The sequence below is a fragment of the Enoplosus armatus genome, chromosome 1, assembly GCF_043641665.1.
Source record: "Enoplosus armatus isolate fEnoArm2 chromosome 1, fEnoArm2.hap1, whole genome shotgun sequence".
NCBI classification, from domain to species: domain Eukaryota; kingdom Metazoa; phylum Chordata; class Actinopteri; order Centrarchiformes; family Enoplosidae; genus Enoplosus; species Enoplosus armatus.
The window spans coordinates 15,113,662-15,136,550 of record NC_092180.1 but is presented as its reverse complement, the minus strand read 5'-3'; the positions used below and the strand labels follow the sequence as shown (position 1 = coordinate 15,136,550).

Genomic DNA, 22,889 nt, shown 5'->3' with positions numbered 1-22,889 from the left:
TAGATTAAAATGTAAAAAAGAAAAAAACAACAAAAAATATAAAACCTAGCTGACTGAAAACTTATTTGGGTCCTGAAGGACTGCGCCAGTTTTTAGACTCAGTTCTTGCACTGGAGAAGATGGCAACCAATCAAGACGGATTCCACTGCAAAACCTGCCCTTGTTTACTTTGAACATTTCCTTCTCTATCCATTCTTTTTTTTTTTTTGTTTTTACTTGTCTAAAGGTTCCACCTGTGTATAGGTGGCTTATCAGTGTAGTTTTGAGCCACACCACCCCCTCTTACCCCCCTACTCAGCAGAAAGCGGGGGCTGCCTTAGGTTCAATGTGTGATGTTTTTCCACTCAGTGTACAAGTCTAACCCTAATCAGGCGCCAACAGCAAGTCTAATGTCTGTGAAGAGTTAGGGGAATGTACCTGACACCTATGTATTTACTCTTTTGTGGCTCAGCGTTCCCTCCCAGTCGAGGGAACCTGAGCGTTGAGGGGAAATGGGACTACATCTGTGCTAAGCTCTAGATAAAGACCCCGGACATGTGCACAAAAGGAGATAGTGTTTGCTTTTGTCGAAGATATAAATTTTTTTTTTTTTTTTGGATCATTCATTGATTGTGATGATTTTTGTTTGAGTTACTAAACGATGTTGTTTTTCTTTTTTTTCTTTTTGTCATTGATCATTTATTGGATGTCCTCATGCTCTCGCTCCCTTCAGAAAAACATGCTTGCATTTGAATTGGTGTTTGAAAAGAAATTACACAGGCTAAAGCACAACAATGAATAAAATTGAACTAGTTCTTTGCTTGATATTTATTTCCATTTTGTCATTTTCTCTTTTCATAACTGTTTTGTGTTTTTTTTTTTCCCACTCAAGACCCCACCAGTGTCAGAATCTCAGTATTAACACTTTACAAAATTCAATCAGCGCCAAGTATTTCTACATGACTTAGGCTTATGTAACAAACATCCTCCTTTTTGTCTCGTACAGACTTCACTTCCTCACACATAGTTGTCCAATTAAAACAAAGGTACACAGGTGAGACGGTGGTCATCCCATTGTCCCATCAAAGAGATGATGCAGTGTAAAAACATTTTCCTGTATTTTGATAGCAGTGCAAGCATTTAACTGAATTCAACACGTCCCTTGTAGTATTTTATTGTACTTGACTGATTAGGTTCGATCTTTCAATTTGAAATTGAAGTCTAATTTTTACCAAAATGACACAATTTCACATCAGATTTGAATTCTTTTTTAGCTTCTATGTGATCATTACGTGGTGCACAGTCTCAATTGACTTTTTCTTGTGGGTTTCAAAGCCAGAAACCTTTCCCAGATAAACCAAAGGACAACATTATATAATAGGCCCTACTGCCTTTCCTTCAATATATATTCAAACTTTTATTTTGCCTTCTCCATCCGAGGTCTTGTAGCCATGTCTCATCACAGTCCTCGACTCATTCCATGCAGGAAACGGAGGCGTGCCATTTAGACAGTCAGTACATCTTTATTGTGCATAACTTTAATCATAGTTCAGTCGTGCTGCTGGCTTTGTAGTCATTTCTGCACAAATTGTGACATTTGTTGATTTGCATATATTTTCTTTCCCCTTTTTTGAAGAATGTTTTGCGAGTTGGGACTCTGAATGGACACCTTGAGCTTTCTGTTATATAGTTTTATCTCAGTCTCTCATGGCTGTTCAGGAAATGTGCTGGTGAAATGCTTCAATAATGTCTCTTCAGTATGTGCTCCTAACACTATTGTCTGCTGGGGAATTGTTGGGATATTGACCTAAAAACAAGATCTATACTGTCTTTTAATTTTAAGCCTCCAGCATTCTATTTTGTTAATTGTTCAAATAAAGGATTGTGCAAAAAGCAGTTTGCTAATGAAGTGTAGTCAGAACACTACTTGGCTTTCTTATAATACAGTAAATACTGAAAACATCTGCAGTCGGACTGGCCTACAGAACAATGTGCACAATAAACCAAAACAAAATGATCCACAGCGTCTTGGTCTACCACACACTGCTAATTGGTCTCTTGTTCCTGTGTGTCAACATATACTATGTGTAGTATTTGTAGTATGTTATATCTCCCCCTGCTGTGGTCGAGCTGGCTGCCTCAGTGGCCGCAGTGCTCTCTTTAGGGCCGAGGCCGAGCTCGCCTCTGTTTGCTTTAATGGGAAGCAGACCCATCATTGAAAAATTTGCCCTGTAAGGTTTTTCTGCCCTTTTTAGTATTCCTTACTATTTATTCCTCACTTACTATAGCTCGGCCGTCCACTGAAATGTGGCTTTGCTCTCAAACTTACAATCAAGCGCAGTATTTTCCTTGTTAATGTCAGAAGGCAAGTACAAGAACTTATTTTTTACGGGCCCACAGCCTGAAGGGCAAATTACATGTTTGTACACCCACTGATAGACCACCTATACTCACAAGGGTCTCATTCAGCCATGCTTTAGGGATGATTGTGTATGTATCTTAGCCTGCTCCTCACGGGCGAGCCTTAAAGGCTTTGAGTGGTTTGTTGGAAATGCTTAGGACATATTTTTCAACCCAAGCCAGTAATTTTAACATAGTCATTAAGTATTGCAGCTTCCACTGGGGCCGTAGAACAAGGGGCAACAGAGTGGGGCTACATGTTACTTTTATCTAAGTGAGCAGTTTATTGTGCCATTAAAGGGCCAAGTTATTCAGAGTGGAGATGAGCAGCCCAAAATTGAGTACTCTCGGGGCAACAAAGTTGAAGCACATGCAGCAGCTGATGAGAACAATGGGGACATGAGTCACATCTGTACGCCTATCTGCTCTGCAACCAACTTGGTAGACAGGAGACAGCCATTAAACCCTGCTGTTACCCAAGCAGCAACCACCACAGCTCAATATTGAGACGGTGGAGCGGCAGGCGCCTTGAGATCCAGTTCATCGAATAGCTGATGGAAGCAGATTTCAAAAATCATGTTAAACCTTTTGAAGCTACTCTTGTATTTTGGTAATTCGTATTTGCTAATTTCATTTATTTTGAGGTCACAATGGCAACTTTAAAGCGTTCTTGTTCCATTAAGGAAGTGGCTCGCACCCTGGGGGTCAGGACATCCAAGTGATGTCCCAAGATAAATCTCAGGGCGAAGATGATTATGGTGGTATAATTTACTGAAAATAATGTCTTTCTCACTTTATTCTATTTTTTTTCATTCTAATTCTTTAAATTAAACAATGTAGGAAGAAAAATGACTCCTTGGTGGAACTACTCATAACTTGTGTCCGAAGTAAGGGGTCACTAGAAGATATTGCTCTATTTTAAACCACAAAGGTCAGGAACCAATGTATAAGGGGGGTCAAAAAGGCCCAAACGGCAGCAGATTTTGGGAGGTTCACCCTCACCTTGACAGTCATACAGATGGGTGACTGAAGATAATCTGAATAAATGACCGGAGAAACATAACGAATGCAGATGTTTTTATAAAGCACAGAAAAGGGTCACTAAAGGGTTTGAAAATAATGTGGATCATATTATGTCCTTCACACTCACCAGATCTCCCAACTGAGTATTTATGTGAGGTTTTGGACCGATTTGTTAAGACTGCGTCTCCAGTACCATCAAAGCACCAAACGAGGGAATATATTTTGGAAGAATGGTTTTCATCCCTCAAGTAGACCTTTTACTAAGACATTATAAGTTTATTTTCATCTACATACTGTAAATGGCCGTTACGTCTGACTGTTGGCTCTGAAGTTTGTTGGTGAAACTAGTGGCCTTGAAGCTGGAATGCCTGGCATGTACTCCGTTGGTGCCAGTCCTCCATTCAAGATGTTACAAACCACTAAAGCTACATTATACAGAGTTCTCTATACAGCATTCTCCTCTTATGTGCTTACATTTGACTAATCTGGCCTTCCATCACTTCTTTATCCTCGTAGGAGTGATTTTTGTGCATTTCCTGTTCCTCTGCAATCTGCCTGCCAGTTTGTTTTTATAATCATCCACCATATGGTCTCCTCGTTCAGTCTCCCTCAGTTTTTCCACCTCTGCATCTCATTTTTTTGCGTCTTGTTTAGAGGTCCATCAGCACGCCACAGTTTCTAAGGAAAGTAAACATTATGGCAACCAGAGTTTCAAGGACCTCCACAAGCCCCTGTCCAAATAAACCAGCTCTCAGTTTTGTGTATGGAGAACAATCCTGCTGTGTGTGTGTGTGTGTGTGTGTGTGTGTGTGTGTGTGTGTGTGTGTGTGTGTGTGTGTGTGGATGGTGGTTCCCCTTGAACTTCATAAAAAGAAAAACTAGGGTCCCACCTGCTAAAGATTATATAATGCCAAAAAGTAAACAAGAAAATTATGTTTCAGTTGTGCAATCCTTCTGTTGACATCCACTGAGACGAATGTTGTTGAATTGAGTTTCCATTTTTTATTTGGCCTGGCATGAATTATTATTACTTCTGAGAAGAAAACCTCTGGTCCCTTGAACATTTGAATCCAGTCATCAAGTCTGAGTTACATGATTACTAATGTTCGTCACAAGGGACTGCCCAGGACCGGGAAGTGCAGATTGACAATTTGTCATTAGAGCATCTGCAGTATTCCTGATAATGCACTCACTCGCATCACAAAGCGTAAACATGTACTCATGCTTCTGATTTATAGTGTGACAGAATGTTATACAGGTAATCCATTAAGTTGAATGCCAAATTTGTGTTTAACTGTGGTGTTTAAAGGGTATTTGAAGATGTTATTTGAAACGTGTTAGAGGGCCAACAATTAACTAATCAAATCATGGCAACACACTCTGGCAAATGTGGTTGATGGCAAATCTGGGTAATGTTGTGATCTCATGTTCCATATAAACGCCATCTCCCCAATAAGATCAAAACTCAGTGTCAACGCACAAAAAACGGGACTTGTAATCTTCCACACTTATTTCCTACATCTGGATGGGTTTACGTTTGGATAATTGATCTGTGAAGGTAGCTGCAGCCAATTCAAAAACCATCAGGATCAGACTGCATTGTTGTGTAATTACTGAGGATAATGGCTTTATGTCAATTCTGAGTGACACACCTGAAGGAGAAAACACTTGTCCAATAATGTTCTCATATTGTGAGAGGAAACTGGTCTGCATTACACATCTGGATGGATCGATATGTCATTCACTAGATCAAAATATCATCATTTATAGAATCTCTGGATTGGATCACAGTCCCCACAATCCCATAAAGAAAATCATTTCACTTAAATGAAGAATCGTATGATGTCCCAAAAACTATAAAGCCAAGACCAGACCACAAAGTATTTCCAGGCAGTGTGCTCGGTAACATCGGTGGACTCCATGAGGTCAACCTATGTGCTTGATCTTTTAGATTTTTCTTGAGTCTAAGAAATTTAATTTTTCCTGTGGACATCTCACTACAGACCATAACACGCCCTCGCTAGCATCTCTGCAGGACATTGAAGAAGGAAAGCAGATGCATGATAGACCAGACTTCCTGTTAAACATGTATTTTGACGGAGTGCAGGGCCCAAACTGGCAGAGGCCTTGTGGGAAGAAAAACTCTGTCTGAGGGTTCAACTTGCTGGCATTCCTTCTGAGTGGCCCGTGTTCTTGTAAATATCTGAGATGTTTCAGACGGGAATCAAAGTCATGATGGAATAAAATGTGAACTATTCGGTCTATCTGTCCTATAATCATGTGAAGTGTTTTAATACTGATAACCCTTTCATGTGATGGAGATCCACAGCAGGGGCTCTCAAATGCTTTTATGCCATGTTCTCTAAAACAAATCAATTTTGACTCCAACTAAGAAGATTGTGTTGTTTTAAACATGGGGTGTAAAATGTGTGATGGAGGACACAGGTTTTACTCCAAACTACAAAAGCTGCTTCCACTTTATTACCACACCTACAACCAGTGAGATTAAGTCTACAAAATGAGATGATTTTATGTAAGGAGTAAAATAAAATGTAATATAGTGTTATCTTTCACTCTTATTTCCCACATCTGGATGGGTTCATGTTTGGATAATTGATCTGTAAAGGTACTGCAGCTGCAGCCAATTCAAAAAGCATCAGGATCTGATTGCATTGTTGTGTAGTTGCATTGTTGCATTGTTGGCTTGAATGAAAACCAGGATTTGACCTCTGACCCCCCTGGTTGGTTCAGGGACAGTGGTGACAGTGAATAATCAGTAGGCTGTGTTGTAAGTCCTGGACCAAGCCGTTCTGTAGACTGAAGCAGAACTGTAAGAGTTCCTGTCCTGCAGTGTTTTTTTAAAACTTTTATTAGTGAAACCGAAAGATGGGTGGTGAAGAAATGCAACTACAGCAAAAACCAATGAATGTAAGAAAAGAAATATGTTGAAATTTAGTATCTGATCACCTCAAAACAAGAAAATGGGGTTCAGTTATGACAGAAATGGTCTTGTAGTCGCTTGATGGATCTGTTAATGCATCACAAGAAGTAAATTATTACTACAAATATTTGTACCACTTTCAAACATTCATAACAACCAGACTATGGAAACTCCATTCGAGCACTTATTTCCATAGAAGAGCTGCAGAGGATCTGGATCAAAACCCACATTAACTCTTACAACCCGGAATTAATGACTTATTAACATTAACTGCAGACTTATTAGAGAAGGGTAATTACCAATTGAGTAATGGATATACCGACATTTATAACTGCATTATTACCAAATAGAAATGATAAATTCCAGCCAATGGATTTTTCACAAACCTGGCAACCCGAAATTGTTTATGGCCTATGACTAATGTATAAAGCATTAGTAAATGATTTATTCATCATTAATAAAGCCATGATTACACCTTATTGAGCCCTTTAATTGGTACCCAAATATTGCTGTGTTCTGATAATGTCATGTTTGATAGAGTCCAATGTTATGAACATTATTATTTATTTATGTTTGTCATGTTTGCCGCGTGCCTGTTTGCTGATTGTGAAGATGCATATCTGGGAAGTAACTGATTCAGAGATGGTGATCTAACGTCTGACAGCCCGCTGATTTACATTATTTGTATGATTTTTCTTCCTGACATCAGGCTGCTCGTCAGCGTGCGCACTCTGCGCGCTCTTTGCCAAGAACGTAGCTTACTTCAGGGAGGCTGGCGAGTGGGGGGAGTGAGGACAGACAGTAATTTTTTCCTCTGGTCCTGAGGGGTCTCCTTCTCTATATAAGGCTCTCTGAGCTGCTCAGGAGTCACACAGCTCCTGTGTGCTTCAGGAACACCGCCAGCAAGCAGCAGCAGCAGCCCGGTGCTCTCACAAGGGAATAATACAGCTCTCCCCAGCGCGCAGAGGGAACTGCTCCGACATACTCAAGCAACTGGATACTAACTGAGAAAGATAGAGGTGAGCGAGAAGAGACATTGCACACATTTATTTGCAAATTGTAGCTTTCGGGTACGCTGTGGTATAGCAGGGGTTTTCGAAATAAGTAAGACGATAAACAGTGCCGGCTGTTTATCTACCTGGTCGGATTTGCAGACGATACTCTTTATAACTGACATCTTGTTTTTGTGAATTAAGCTTTCTTCATAAACCACATTTTTTTTCAGTTGTATTGATTTACTCAGTATGACAATATGAACTTATGACACTAACAGCTCTGAGTGTCAGTTGTGGGTTACAAACCATGCGACTGTAGAAGGGGCTGTTGGCAAAACACTGCCATTCATTGTGAGTCTGCAGCCTCACTGAGGAAATGTCAATGGGAGGGAGCAGTAGCTACCATGATGGAAAGTCTATAGACAGGCAGTGAGCTTATGAGCAAAGTAGAAAAGTATTTCAAAATGAAGTTCTAGATTTTAAGTTATCAATACAATAAAAAGGCATACTTCACCCAAATACATTTTTGAGATATAGGGGCAGATATCCCTGGCATGAAAACGTGAGCAAGCTTTTATGAAAATGCATACAAATCAAACAATTCTACATTGTGACATAAGTTGTGTTTACATTCAACCTCGTGGTGAGGTGGAGGGGAGGTCAGACCCTCTTCAGATCAGCGACGAGCCCACCAGTGGCAGGGAGGACTCAGTTCCCATAGACAAGATGTGGATATGTACGTGTGTCTGCTCTGTCTGTCACTCTGGTTTAAAATTCTTGAGGGCCATGAGAAGGGCCCAGACAGAGAAGCTGGTGGAGATTCAGTGTGAAAAGGGGGCACAGGGAGAGGAAAAGGGTGTGGTGCCTGAGCTGCTCGCTGGCTCACAGTGCCCCTGGAGCTGGCACAGCATGTTGACACAGAGCCGGTGCCAGACCTCAAGCCGCCTTCTCAGCCAGAGGGAAAGAGGTGAAGGGATTCAAGGATAAGAGCGAACAGTGCGAGCTCGAGCTTGGTTTATTTTTTTTCTTTCTTCTCTGATCACACTGACTGGCTGCTCTCCTCTCTTTGTAAAAGCTTGTGACTTTGTGATGTTTGGTCTGGCTCTAATCTTGGACGTCATCCCTCTTGCTTGTGGAGAGAGGGAGGTCAGATGCAGGGTCAGTTACAGAACATTGCCCCTGGATGTGTCAGGAATGCAGTGAAAGCTTGTTAACCTGAACTCAGGTCTGCCTCCTCAATGTCCCACCCTGCTGCTCAGTTTAGTTAGAAAACAATCACAGCGAGTCAGGAGACGAGGAGAGTTAGATAGTATTTCTCAGTATACTGTGTATAACTATGGTGTCACAAGTCCAAAGCAAAGACAGTGTTAAATTGCTCTTCATAACAGGTGTTATTAAAGCTATATTAATACTGGGTAGAAATGCTCTTTAAAGCACTATGACTAAAATGATGCTAACCAGGCAGCGAGGGTTGAATCTTCACCTGATTGCTCAAATTCATTTAGACGGAGATGTCTGTTTTGGATATAGAAGCTAACTCGTTGGTTAATTGTGGCACAGCTCATGTTGTTTTTGTGTTCATGGGAAATAAATGAAGCTGTACAAAATAAGACAATGGCGTGTTAAATGTTGCACACTCAGAAATTGGCAGAAATATTGCAATAAGACAATCATCCATGGTACATCACAGTAGCTGTGTAGAGAAAGAGGAAAACATACCTCTTACATTAATAACAATAATAATAATACCTGTTCAAATAAGCTTGATTTGATCATATAATGTGATATGCAGAGCCTCCAGTTTATTAGATTAACCTGCACAATTTAATACAATCCAATCCAACAGCTCTGCCAGCTTGTAATCATCTGCTTTTGTTCACATTGTGTCAGACAGGGGTTGATTAAACTCTATGGATTGTTAATTAGTAATTAACACCTCAGCGTAAGCAATAACTGAACGTCCAAAGCTTCTCAAAGGACTCATTGCAGGGCAGTTGCATTGGATTGCATCAGACTCCACTTGTGTGTCTGATAAACTAGTAACAGGTTGTATGAACAGCCATAAACTGGCAAAAGGCTGAACTGACAGAAAGCAGAACCGATGAGAGTAAAAAGTCCAGACTTGAGGTTTACTATGCCTCAGCATCACAAGAGACTCTGTGCCCCTTTCAGTTATAATGTAACACAATACAAGGGACAGAGTGAAGAATCAGGAAAACAACTGAGAGACTTTGTAAACCTGCATGTTTCTGTGTGTGTGTGCATTAAAGCTTGGTTTTGTTAGAGGACGTGACTCCTATATTAGTTTAGTAATCTGTATGCCCATATTTTGTAATCTGCCCTCTGCTTTGTTGACTCGCACTGTGGGGAAAGACTCATTAAACACTTCCTCCCTGCAGGTTGTGTCTGGGACTCTGAGGAGCGGCGCTCACACACAATCTGCGGTCTACTGTAGTCTGGAAGTCCAACCCAGACAGCTGAAGTGTCAGAATGACCTGCGCTGCCATGACCTGGCTCCCTGGCCTCTCCCTCTCTCTCTCCCTTGTGCTGCTGTGCGTCAGGGACTCAGCCTCCCTCTTCCTGCCTGACTCCAAGGAGCTCAGGCAGCTGCTGAGCCGCTACGAGGAGGAAGCGGATCAGGACGGCACCAGAAACTCAGCTGGCAATAGGACCCGGCGAGCCATCCGCTGGTCGGACCGTGAGGATATCCTCCAGCTGCACAACAAGCTGAGGGGCGGCGTCTACCCCACTGCCTCGAACATGGAGCACATGGTGAGACATGTCCCATTACCCCCAATTATCTATTTCGCTATTATTCTTAATCAACAAAGATAATTGAAAGTTATCAACTTTAATCTTTGGCTTTACCTCACTAAGAACTTAATTTGAGTGTGTCAGCACTGAGCTCTGAAATGAGGCAGGTGATTAAGTTTCTACTCTGCCTAGAAAAGTGGTGTTGCTGTAATAACAACAACCTTTTCTCTCTGCTGGAAACATGCCGTAATGATGGTGAGCTATTGGCAGCCTGCTGTGCTGCTCTTTTACAAGGGAGGATAATAATGCTGACTCTGTCCTACCTGCAAACAGCTCAGCGAGAAGACAGGAGGGCCGGGTCAAAGGAGGACACAGAGAGATTAAGGGAGGGGAAAATTATGGGACGACGTGGCACATCAATGGGTAAAGTAGGAGAGGGGTTATTGTTGAGACACACAGAAGGTTATTGAAAAACCATGAGGTCCATAATGTTGAGAGAAGCAATGGCGGCCTGTGTGTCTCTGGAGTGCGGTTACAGCCGGGGAGGAAAGTGTCTGAAGATTTACTTTGCCCGATGCTCGAATTCCAGCGAACAGGCAGTGTGTGTGTTTGTGTTAGTGTACTGTGAGGGTGTTTGGGGTTACAGTGGTGTCTGTGTGTGTGCATGTTTTAGCGACCACCAAAAGCCTGGAAATTTACTGAGGAGATGTGCGTTGAGGGGCCATGCTGTGTGCAGTCCTCCCTCCCTTCATAGCCCCCCCCCCTTCCACGGTGGGAGTCAGGTGTCTTCTCCGCTTTCCAGCCTCCTCTCCACCGCTGTAAAGAAACCCACTCAGGAAATGTGGATAATTCAGCTGTGATTGCTGGAGATTTGTAGTGGACCAGGGCCAGGCGCCAGCTGCTCTGCTCAAATGTCACTGTCTAAGGTTAATGTTGTACTTGTATCCAGCTCAGTTTCAGCTCATTTGGAAGGAAGGAAGTGCAGGAGCAGAAGCCGTGAACAGGTTGCGGTTCGGTATCTACTGAGTCAGAACAAGATGTGGATTATTAATCATTTTATTGTAGCACATGCAGCAGGTGAATGGTGGGATGTCTTCCCATTGGTGTCTAAAATAAGCAAATTCCTTTATGTGTGCAGGTTTGGGATGATGAGTTGGAGCGGTCTGCCACTCACTGGTCAGAGGAGTGTCAGTGGGACCATGGACCTCAGAACCTGCTCATGTCTATCGGACAAAACCTGGCTGTTCACTGGGGAAGGTGAGATGCAATAACACACACAGTCGCTAAGCTATTTTATGTGTAAGGCTCAAAAATCTGAGGCTTTATCTGCGGTCATTTTGATTTTTAATAACAGGTGAAAATGTATGAAATTCCATTAGCAGTGCTTGGGTGAGGGTCATGAATTTCTGTATCAATATCAAAACACTAGGTTTTCCTGTGAACTGCAGCAAAAAAAATCTTGGTCCATTGATATGTATGAAGCTCAAGCATGGGTAGTTGTAGTAGTAGTATTAAGGTTGTTTAAGGTTGTTTATGTGAACGAGTGTTTGTGTGTCCCAGCAGACACCAGACACAGTAGGCCTCTGTGTATGACAGTGTATGACTATCACAGCAGGTGCCCTTCCAGGAATCTGCTCTCATTCTCACAGCCCCTTTCCTCCCCTCCCTATTCCCTTCTTTTCTTCCCGTGCCAGCAAACCCTGATGTGGAATCGTTTTTTTTTCTCCCACTCCCCTCTCTACTCTCCATTTATAAGCTCAGCACTTTTCAATACCGTAAAAAGAGATGTTTATAATAAGAGCTAGAACTGATTTGTTAGGCTGTGGAGCCGTGTTTTGTTTAGGTTTGCTTTGATACTTTTTTTTTTTTTTCAACCAGATTTGATTTCCCCTGTTAAGGAGGGGGAACAGACGGCCGTTCTGTGTGCCAGGTCAAATTCAGACTCATCATTTGAGGCCTGAAGGGAGGGGGGAGGAGCAGGGGGGTTCATGCAATGTTTCTCAAGTCTAGCCAAAGCACCTGGCAGCTCCCTCAGACATTTCCCTTTTGCCCCTGGTACCTAGATGGCCTGTGACTGAGCCTACTGTTTGTCTGTCTGTGTGTGTTTGCTTGTGTGTGTGTGTGTGTGTGTGTGTGTGTGCCCGACAGATACCGCTCTCCTGCCTTCCATGTCCAGGCCTGGTATGATGAGGTGAAAGACTACACCTATCCCTACCCCCAAGAGTGCAATCCCTGGTGTCCAGAACGCTGCTCCGGGCCCATGTGCACCCATTACACCCAGGTGAGAGTCTTGGGGAGTCCTACTACATATGTGAAGTGAAGTCATTTGAGTCTGCGTTGGTTGGGGCTGAAGACTACAAGTTTGAAAACTATCTGGGGGTTTGGAGTTAAAGAAAGAAGAGAAGTTACCAGATCTCCGTAGCTCGCTGTGGGTGGGTAATGTAGGCACCTTGGTTTTGACAAGGAAGAAGAATGCATGGGTTAAAAAGACGATATCTCTGGTTCTACGATGCTAAATCAGTGCAGTACTCCTTTAATGAAGCACTTGAATTGTAAGATCACTCTTAATCTGATCAGTTGTTGCAAGAAGCTGAAAAGTTTGGCTGAATAATATTTTTAACTTCCTTTTGAACCTATCTACTGTAATTTCTGCTATATGTATGATACCATCTGTTAAGTATCAGGTCATGTGCCTTCTTTTATCTGTTATAAGGAACATATTTCACCTGACAGATGATGCAGGGCAGTATTAGAATACAACACGTGGTGCGCACCCTGTATGATGTTTCACAGTATTTATGGGCAGAGGTGTGGAGGGACTGAGGGGTTAAATGACAGGCATGGGCATAGTAACTTGCAGATTGTGGATGTTACAAGTATAAATAGAAAACCTGATGCAAGTAATGGAACAGAAGAGAGTGAAGAAACACAACAAAGAGATGAAGAGTGGATATGAAAATGAAATCAATCAAAAGGAAACAGAAATGGGTGAGCTGGCCTCCTCTTCCCCTAGACTTTACTTTGTAGCTGCTGGGATGAGTTTACAGAAACATCCAGGCTCCTCCCTCTGCCTTCACGCTGAAACCTGATCACCACCATCTGGTAGTCATTTCCAGACACACCAGACACCCCTCACTGCTTGACCTGGATTCTTTTGAAGATGCTGCAGAGAGGAGACAGTGCCAAAACTGAGCATCATCACCTTGTCTCCGTCTTTTATTTGATTGAAGTGCTGATGTGTCTGCAGTCCAGGCAGTCATACTCCATAACTACCTGTACGGAGAAATGCTGGACCCTCTGGAGTTAAGAGAGCGCATTGAGCTGAACTACCAGGACTCAGCACACATCAGTCTGAATGCTGACTCACTGCTTCCAGTGGCCTCTAACTGTACCAGGAAAAAAGATGAACATTCCTGAGGAGGGAGAGTGCACATGTTTCAGAGTTTGGGGGGAAAGTGAGGAGGAGTTATGGAACATGCTGTGTTGTACTTGCTGTCAAATGGCACATCATTCATCTCTAACACCACTGCAGCAACTTTTCCGTTTAATAAGGCGTTTTATTTGACCTTGGACAGTTTTGGGCCTACGCTGACTTCTGTTTCTTCAGAACTAAGATATTAAGAAACTGCCATTTTTTCCCCACTTCTAACTGGGAGATGAAAATGATCATGATTGTGTCACAGAGGGTAAACTGGGTTCACACAGGACGTGCATCTGACTGGGGCAGAATAACAAAACCTGGCACTTCTGGAAGTCCCAGTGGCCCCATTAATCGTGACCGCCGATCTAGTAGCTTCCTCTGGAATGACCACTTGAACTGTGGGGCAGTGGGAAAAGTGAGGCAGGAAATCTAGGCTACAAGCTCAATAGTGTGCTAACTTTGGCCATTCTCTTATTTCCCTCTTTACAGCTGGTCTGGGCAACCACTAGCCGAGTGGGCTGTGCTGTGCATGTGTGTCCAAGGATGGATGTGTGGGGAGAAATATGGGAGAACGCCGTTTACCTCGTGTGCAACTATTCCCCAAAGTAAGATCAACATTCCTTCACGTTTTACTGTTCATCAACACCTCTTCCCTCTTGACTCTTGTTTACATTCTTCCTCCTTACAGTGCTGACGAATGCTACAGTGTGTGCTCCCAATATAACTGTACTGCAGATATGTAGTGCTAGTCGTGCGAGACGTTTGTATGACATACTGGGGCCATTAAAATTCCCCCAGAAGTCAGAATAGAAAAATAATAATGAAGCACGGGGAAAGAAAAACAAGAGCAGAGTGGGCGCTTGTTTTCCAGACAGCCCACAGGATGTAATTGCCTGAGAGACAACGAGGAGTGTTTTTATTAGTTTGTGGGACTAATGACTATTAGGAGTGTTGACCATGGACAAAGAGTGCTGAAGTAATTACAAGGCCGTGAGCCCAGTGACTGATGATTAATTTCCACCTTAGTCAAGTTGTCCACTGTTCACTTCTGCAGGGGCAACTGGATCGGTGAGGCTCCATACCAGCATGGCCGCCCTTGTTCCCAGTGCCCTCCCAGCTATGGAGGAGGATGTAGGAATAACCTGTGCTACAAAGGTAAGCAAACCTGCATGGTTTTCATTCAGTAGATATTAACATTAAACATGTAGCCAACCTGAACCCTATCTGTTTGTCCGTCTGTAGACTCTCAGCGCTCAGAGACAGAGGACATGAATGAGGTGGAGAAGCCTCAGGTTCCACTGCCACCTCGTACTACCGCCAAACCTGCCCCCAAACCTAAAGCATCTGCTCCGAAGAAACCAGCGTCCAAACCCTCCACTCCTAAGCCCACCACACCCAGGACGCCATCTTCAAAGACTCCCAGCAACACCAATCTCGGTAGCTACAGGAATGATCAAAAATAACCTTAAACGTTCATGTTTTGCACATTTCTTTACAGATGTTTTTGTCTTGTTCTTGCAGCTCAGAACATTAAGTGTGAGACGAGGCTGCGGGATAAATGTAGAGGCGCAACCTGCAGCAGGTCAGGTTATTCTTTTTTTTGGATGTTTATGTATATTTACCATACACTTCCTCTCCAATGTCAACTCACTGGTGTCTCCAACTCATTTTCTGGCTCTGCAGATATAATTGTCCTGCTAATTGTCTCAGTAAGAAAGGGAAAGTTTGGGGAAATCTCTTTTATGATGTGGTGAGTCTGTCCAACATGACAAACAAATATCTTGCATCATGCAACAATTCATACTGTAAATTCATGCATATTTATAAGTGTTCATTTCTTATTGTTTCAGCAATCAAGTATTTGCCGAGCTGCTATCCATTTCGGTGTCATTGACAACAATGGTGGACTGGTCGACATCACAAGGACGGACAAGTTTCCATTCTTTGTCAAAGCCACAAAGAATGGCATTGAGTCCTTCAGGTAGATATTTGTGCTTGGCCTAATTTTACCAAATAGGTTGAAATCACGTTTGCTGATGCAGCACTTATGATACACATTTCCCTGCTTCGATGATTCACATTTTGCACAATAATGGATTTCTAAACACTATGATGTCTTTTACAGTAAATATAAACCCAGCAATGCCTTTGTGGTGGCCAAAGTGGAAGGTAAGTGAAACACTGCTTTTAAGAAGAGCTTTGAGTTGTGATTGCATGCACAGCCAACACATAATACGTATATTGAGTGTTTTTTCTCTTCTCTCTCTGTGACAGAAGTGACAGGAGACTGCTACACCACAGTGGCTGAAATCTGCCCTTTCAAAAAGCCCTACTCACACTGTCCAAGGTGCACTCTCACATCCACCATCTTATCATCATGAAATAATTAGCCAATTAATAGTTTTGCTTTATAGTATTATAGGATGCTGGCATGTAAACAGATGAACAACAAAACAGTAAAACACAGTTGTAATATTATAAAATATGTCCTTATATCTTGTTGCAACCATATTATAGTGTGTTATAAACCATTTTTAATTCTAAATAGGCTATAATAGCTGTCAAAGTAAAGTCTTATTTCCATTAATATGAACCCTATCTGTTGCTGCAAATTCATATGAATGTCAATTTGTTTCTCAGAGTCTTCTGTCCAGTCAGCTGCAAGACTCAGCCGTCTTATTGGTCACCTGTGATTGGAAACAACATCTACACAGACGTAAGTAACACAGTGTTTTGTATGTGCGTGTTGTGAATGAACTTTTACAAACTGATCATGAGTCACACCAGAGGTGCAGCTCCTCCAGTTATGTGCTATTTGTTTTACATGTATTTATGTGCTATTAGTTCAGACAGAAAGGAAATGATACCTGGAGCTGCAGCCTGGTTAAGTTAAGAGAGACTTTGCAGGCTTTGTGATGCGTGGTAGCTACGGAAAGCCATTGAATCACAGTATGAATATGGCTCATGGAGAATGGGAGTAATGGTGATGTAAGCCAGAGACTGCCAGGGATGTATTACCATGCATGGGGCCTGACCACTCAGAGGCTTATTTAAGCATTATCTCAGAGTAAGTGGCTGTGTCTCAGAGGCAGGAGACATAGAAAGAAATGGTTTCACAAAGACTGGTTAACATCTTCACTCAGTAGTCATTGTAAAGTACCCTGCAGAATAAACTTATCAGACATACAGTTTGTAAGTGTTCACGTCACTCTTATGGCTAATTTTGGAGTTGCCAGTTGTGTGTAATGGAGTTTTACCATGGATGAAAGTGGCCTTAGATGACGAGACACAGATCACAGTTCCCCAGAGATCTTGAACTTTTACGTCTTACAACAGTCACAGAATAAGGCAACAGTGTGGCTCATAGGACATATGACCAAGAATGTTTTGCAATCTCAGGCACCCAAATGTGTTTCTCCAGTGGTGTAGAGGCTGGATGTTGGTTAAACAGGAGACATAAACCATCTGGTTAGAAATATGTACAGTGTGATCTGTGTTTGGATTAGAAATGAATGATTCTGCTCCGGACTGTTGATAAGAGCTTATGGTCTGTTGTGTTGGCTCAGACTGTGAAACAAATGCTTGCGTGTGTCAGTATGTGTGTGTGCTAAGATGTGTGTCTGTGAATTCCTACAATATATTTTGTACTTTGTTCTATTTTTGTTGATAAAGGAATTACAAAGATATTCATCTAGTAAAAAAACAAAGCTTTCTCCTCTTTGCCACGCTTCGTCTTCACAGAGCTCCAGTATTTGTAAAGCAGCCATCCATGCAGGGGTAATCAAAGCAGACGGCGGTTTTGTGGATGTTCTGCCACTGGACAAGAGAAAGAACTATGTTGGAGTACTGAAAAATGGCATCCAGTCTGAGAGGTACGACTCCATTTTTGGTGGTCAACTATTTTTATTGTAATTATCTTTCCCAGATGAGGACACAATAACAAAAGGCACAAAGATAGATGGACCAGGCACTATATCAAATAGCTGTAGGTTACCATAGTGACATTAGAGATTGTCTGACTTCCAGAAATCTATATTTTTAGATTTGGCTCCGATCTGTCTAGCTGTAGATTATTTAAGTGAAGCTTTGTCTAAAAATGAGAACAACCATTCATGTTTAGACATGGTGTGCGACAGCTTCCATCAACAAGCTGCCATTTCCTTAGTTGTAATGAAAGCTATCAGTTAAGCATAAAGCCTGAGGAAATATGGGCATTTGTTTTCACTAATAACATATGTGCAAGCACATCACAAGTCGGCCACTGTGGCACAACTCAAACACATTCTGTGAAAACATCTACACTGCATTCTGAAAACAAATGTTGCACGTTGAGGAGTGCAACATGTAATCTGCTAAAGTCTCAGAGGAGCCAGGTAGCACGTATGGTGTGGAGGCTAGATTCCTGAATAATGTCATAATAGTTTCCCAAACCATGAGCCACATGGTGTTTGCAATAAATGGAACAAGAGAGGGAATTTAAAGGCCCTCCAAAATCCTCAGATGTTTTCATTTACTCCGGCTGATTAGAATTATGCTGGGATTTACATAAACTCACTGCACTAACAAGCATGATAAAGATGTATTAGGTGTCACATAACACGCAACAAAGCTAACAGGAGAGTGAAGGCAGATGTCAATGAAGTCTGCACTCATAAGAAGAGGTCTAATTAATCCTGCCTACTAAGCTCTGATTGGTTGATTTCTAACTGGGATAAACAACCTTCAAAGGACATAACATCAAACCTATTTAAATTGCTGGGGGAGCCAAATCAGAGAGGTCTAGAGCCCAGCTAAGATGAAGTCTTACAACGGTTCAGTGTACTGTAAACTGTAAAGATCTGAAACAAAATCTCTGGGTTTAACTATGTTCACCATAATCACACACAATGGGCAAGTCTCTAAAGCTGCTTTTAAAAAGAAAACCTAATCAAAGTCAATTTAAAACAGAATTTTATAATGTGTAGATATGGAATAATATTTACCTTCAGTACTTTGCTCATCTCAGGCTTTAATATTTGACCAATGGGAGTGTGGTAATAGAAAACCTTGAGATACAATTTAAATGAAAACACGAAGCTTGTAGTAAAATTAGACAAGAAAATTTGACAAGAGAATCTAAAATATGCCTGAGAAAGGTGCTTTCATTCACTATACCCTACCTTGATTTATGTCTCCTGTAATACTGCGTGTAGTGGGTTCTCTGCATGCACACCATGTTTCTCACATCACTCTCATGTCTGTGGCCGGCTCCAGTGGACTAAGCTTAGGCAAGGAAGCCCTTGTGGCCAGTTCTGCTGGCGTGTGGGGTTGTAAGAGTAATAGTGTGGTTTAGTGTGTGGATGGGCCACACATGGGATCTTTGCTTACTTTACCCAGGCATTTCAATTGAGTGTGCAAAGTGCTGAATGGCCAAAATAATCCAAGTCTGACTACCATGAAATCTAATGCAGAACTGGGAAGGCCCCACTCAGGGCATTGGGATAGGAGGTCAATAAATGGCTGAGAGTCCGTGCCATGTGCCAACATCATGGCAGGGTGGGCAGTTTGGACTGGACTCTGTTGCTGGGGAAGTAATCACAGCCTATCTGATTACTCGCGGATGGAAATGCTGTCAGCCACTTAGTCAGTGCTTTCCTATACGGACAATTATCTGGGATGTGATACCAATCGCACAGGCATATCGTGATTATTGATCGTGGCAGAGCTTCAAGGTCTCTCTACTAATGAACTAATTACAAAGTCATCAAGTTTAAAACATGCGGTAGCTGGAGAAGGTCAAACTCAGAAATACGGCAACAATGAGTCATATTGCCCACGTGCCATTTGGTGGATATTATTTCCATGGATGTTGTGAACACCATGATTGTGTACTTTTTTTTTATGGATTTGGCTGCTGGGAGAACTTGGGCAATACCAAGCAAGCAGACTGCCAAGTATGACAAAAACAGACATTGTGCAAAAATATGTATTTATTTGATTTAAAGGGGCACTCCACCGATTTTACACGTGAAGTTCAGTTAACTCGTCATAGGGAGTGCTACATTATTCGAGAACAGAAAGTGTGCAGTTTGAAAGACGTGGGCATTTAGGAGGCACAGAGGGTATAATGAAAGATACCCATACTAGGGATTCAAATTCAGGATAACTCGTCCTCTGCTGCTTCAATTTTGACCATTCTTCTCCAATCTATTGCTCACAATTCCCCAGACTTTATGAACGTAACATACTAAATCGCTCGAGTGCCCCTTTGACATATTTAGTAGACAGTAGTAGTGGTTACCAAATGTAACATGTTTTCTGTATTGTCTGTTTGCAGCAAGAGCAACACAGAGGGAGGCTCCTTCCGAGTCTTTGCTGTGAGGGAGTGAGACTTCAGCTCAGAAGTCCTAAGACCAACAGAGTCACCTCAGCTGCTCTTGAAGAGCAGGAAGTGCCCCCAGGTTGGATACCATGGCTGTTCATCTGTCTCTGTGCCTTCAGTGGAAACAGAACGTCCCAGCAGACTGATTTTCCCTCTTAGTTCATAAACAGTAGCCACCCAGTCAAAGTTGTCGTCCAATATTTTGATGGACTATTTTTTTCTCAGCTTTTAACTCCAGTTATGGATATTTCTTAGACATACGTACTTAATCTGTGAATACAGAATGTTTTTTTTATATATTATATTGCATTGAACAGCTGGTGCTGGAAGTTTTGAGTTAGACATGTTTTACAGAAGTATTATGTTTACATTGATGTTCTTATTACAAATTTTAATTGGTTTTCATACACAGGAATGTATACTGATCACACTGTATTTAATCATTGTGTATAGAATATATGATATTTTGTTTGTTTTAAAAATGGAGTACCATATATTAACATTTGTATGTCTATTCTGATTTATATTTTATTGCCCTTTTTCTGCTCCCCTGGATAATCTATGCTTTTTGCTCTTGAGGATTTAGACTGTGAAACCAAGTCTAAGTCTAAATTGTACTTATAAGTTAAGTGGTGTGCTCTTTGCGAGTGAGGATGTTTTGTTGGCTGGGTAGACCAGAACTTGTCAGGCAAATACAAAAGGAGAGGAAACAGTGTGGTAAATGGAAGTGTATACAGGCAGCAGGCACTGCTGTAGATAGATGATGTTTCCCTTAAGTAGGCTGGTGTCACTGTAGGGCCAGACATGTGGAGGTGATTAAGTGAGGGTGTTACATTGGTAAGTTCACTGTGTAGTACATGATAGCTGGTGCAGATGAGTCCTCAGAATGGCGGCAAGATTGTGGATGAATTAAATAACAATCACAGATAGTAGATATAGTCATTTGTCATTTCATATTTATTATTGCTTAGTGCTTTCCTCATTTCCTCATTTCCATTGTTTCTGTAAGATATTTGATAATGCTAAATTTGTCCCCTCCCCACCAAAGACAGATGAATGTGTCACATGTTTCAGGAGTTTTATGTGTAGAGACTTGACCATATTTTGAGGAGTGTGAATGCGTTAAAGATTCTCATCATCAAACTGCAGTTTATGAACTTACAGACACCTGTAATGTCCATCACTATACTGGATTGAGACACTGCTGCCATTGGTACAACTCTGATTTGAATACTTTTTTTTAAAGCATTTTAGTTTGTTAGACTTTGTATCTTTACATGTTTCTGCTGTGTCACTTGAATGCACAGAAAAGGGACATTTTAGGATAGTTAGCATCGCAGAAACTGATGAAACAGTTGTGGTCCTAAATAACACCAGATACATTACAGAACCATTAAGCCTTGTCGCTCTGTCTGTCAGACACTAACATGCTAACAGAGACTGTAAAGGTGTCACAAATACCTGGCCAAGAAAAAATGATTTTCCAAAATCTTTTCTTCAAGCATATTTCAACTTCATCTCTTTATTCTACCTCAGTCCTATCGCTACGCTAGGCATTTACATCTTTTCTATATGGGAAATTTTATGGCAAAGGTTTTGTAAAGTTATGGGAACTGTAAATATTTTGATTTTTTTCATTGTTTTTGAATAATCCTTTATGCAATAAGATAAAATTAAAATGTGTGAATTTGTTTTAATTGTCTTGTTTTTATACAGGTGTAGGATGGGTTCTATATTTTTTGCACAATTTGAAAATAAAGTATTACATACAAATGCTACCACACGTTTCTGTGTCAGTACAAGATGTGTCCACTGAGTACATGATCTTTAAGGAAAGCATTGTTGATGTGTTCAGCTTGTTTGAAGTATTCTGTGTATTTTACACTTTATTATCATTATACTTTATTTATCAGTAAAATCTATCTATTTTTTTGAATGAGGGTTGGTGTTAGTGTTTGATGGCTCTATTATGCTTCAGTTATGCTCTACCAATTAATAATACCCAGGATACATGGGTACATAAAAAGTCAAGAGTCCTTTTTAATTGTCATCCAAATGAACAAAACGTGTAGCTAAAACAACGTACATGCATATGTGGATTACTGTATCCTCAGGGTATGAACTTTAAAAAGTAAAAAAACGATATAACTGTTGTAAAATGATCTCAACTTTATTAAATCTACTTTGACCCGAGCATCAGGCTAAAATCTGCGTGTCATGCATTATGAATGAAATTTAGACCCAGGCCACCCAGGATTCGTCCGTTATCTTTGGAAGAATATCACTGACCATGTTCATAACCTGGCTCTACTTCCTGCGGACACACACATGCCGAGTGAAGTGGAACAATAAATTGAATCGCTGTTACTCAAGGACCACATACATAATCTGCCAATTGGGCTTCAGCTTATGGTGGAACGATTTCAGAAGAAAGAAAGAAACTCCATGGACTCGACTAAAGTTTCATGACCTTGTAATTTCCCATTTCACACTCAGGCTGAAGTTCTCATTAGTCACTTAACAGCTGTTTGTGAGGAGGTCACTGAGATGATAAGATCACTGTACATGTGCCATTAATAAATGCCTCATTAACTTAAACCCTGAGAAAGGGGGAGAGACATGGGAAGAGGAAAGGAGAATGGCGGAGAGAGATAAGACCAGAGCAACCTTGTAAGCACTAATAACTCATACAATAACTTCATACCTCAAGGGCTGTTATTAGAGGCAGATGCTCAGTTTCAGTTAAGCCCTGGTTGGATAGGGCCCCGGCCACCTTTCTGATTACCAGCTGCAACTGGCTTGTGTGATGACTGTTTTACTCCCATTGTCAGTGCAGATAAAGATTTGTACTCACCCTGTAAATCCCCCGACTGCTCGGAGAAAAAGCTCCGGGGCTCAGTCCAACTCTGGGTTTTCTTGTCCTAAAATGTGTCTTGCACAACATTTTGTGTTGGTTGTACCACGATTGCATCACATATGACTCAAGGGGTAATGGCAGTAAAGGTTTATTTGTTT

At 41.5% G+C, this 22,889-nt stretch overlaps 1 protein-coding gene across 1 annotated transcript; it reads left to right on the top strand.

Moving 5' to 3' along the window:
* The first annotated feature begins 9,828 nt into the window (after positions 1 to 9,828).
* On the top strand, positions 9,829 to 19,881 carry crispld2 (cysteine-rich secretory protein LCCL domain containing 2). Its single transcript, XM_070903785.1, has 14 exons — positions 9,829 to 10,110; positions 11,231 to 11,349; positions 12,241 to 12,373; positions 14,003 to 14,118; positions 14,568 to 14,668; positions 14,756 to 14,950; positions 15,035 to 15,095; positions 15,197 to 15,263; positions 15,364 to 15,494; positions 15,639 to 15,682; positions 15,788 to 15,860; positions 16,154 to 16,229; positions 17,255 to 17,385; positions 19,830 to 19,881. Exons 1-14 carry the CDS (start codon positions 9,829 to 9,831, stop codon positions 19,879 to 19,881), a joined length of 1,581 nt encoding a protein of 526 aa, XP_070759886.1.
* Positions 19,882 to 22,889: the final 3,008 nt, after the last annotated feature.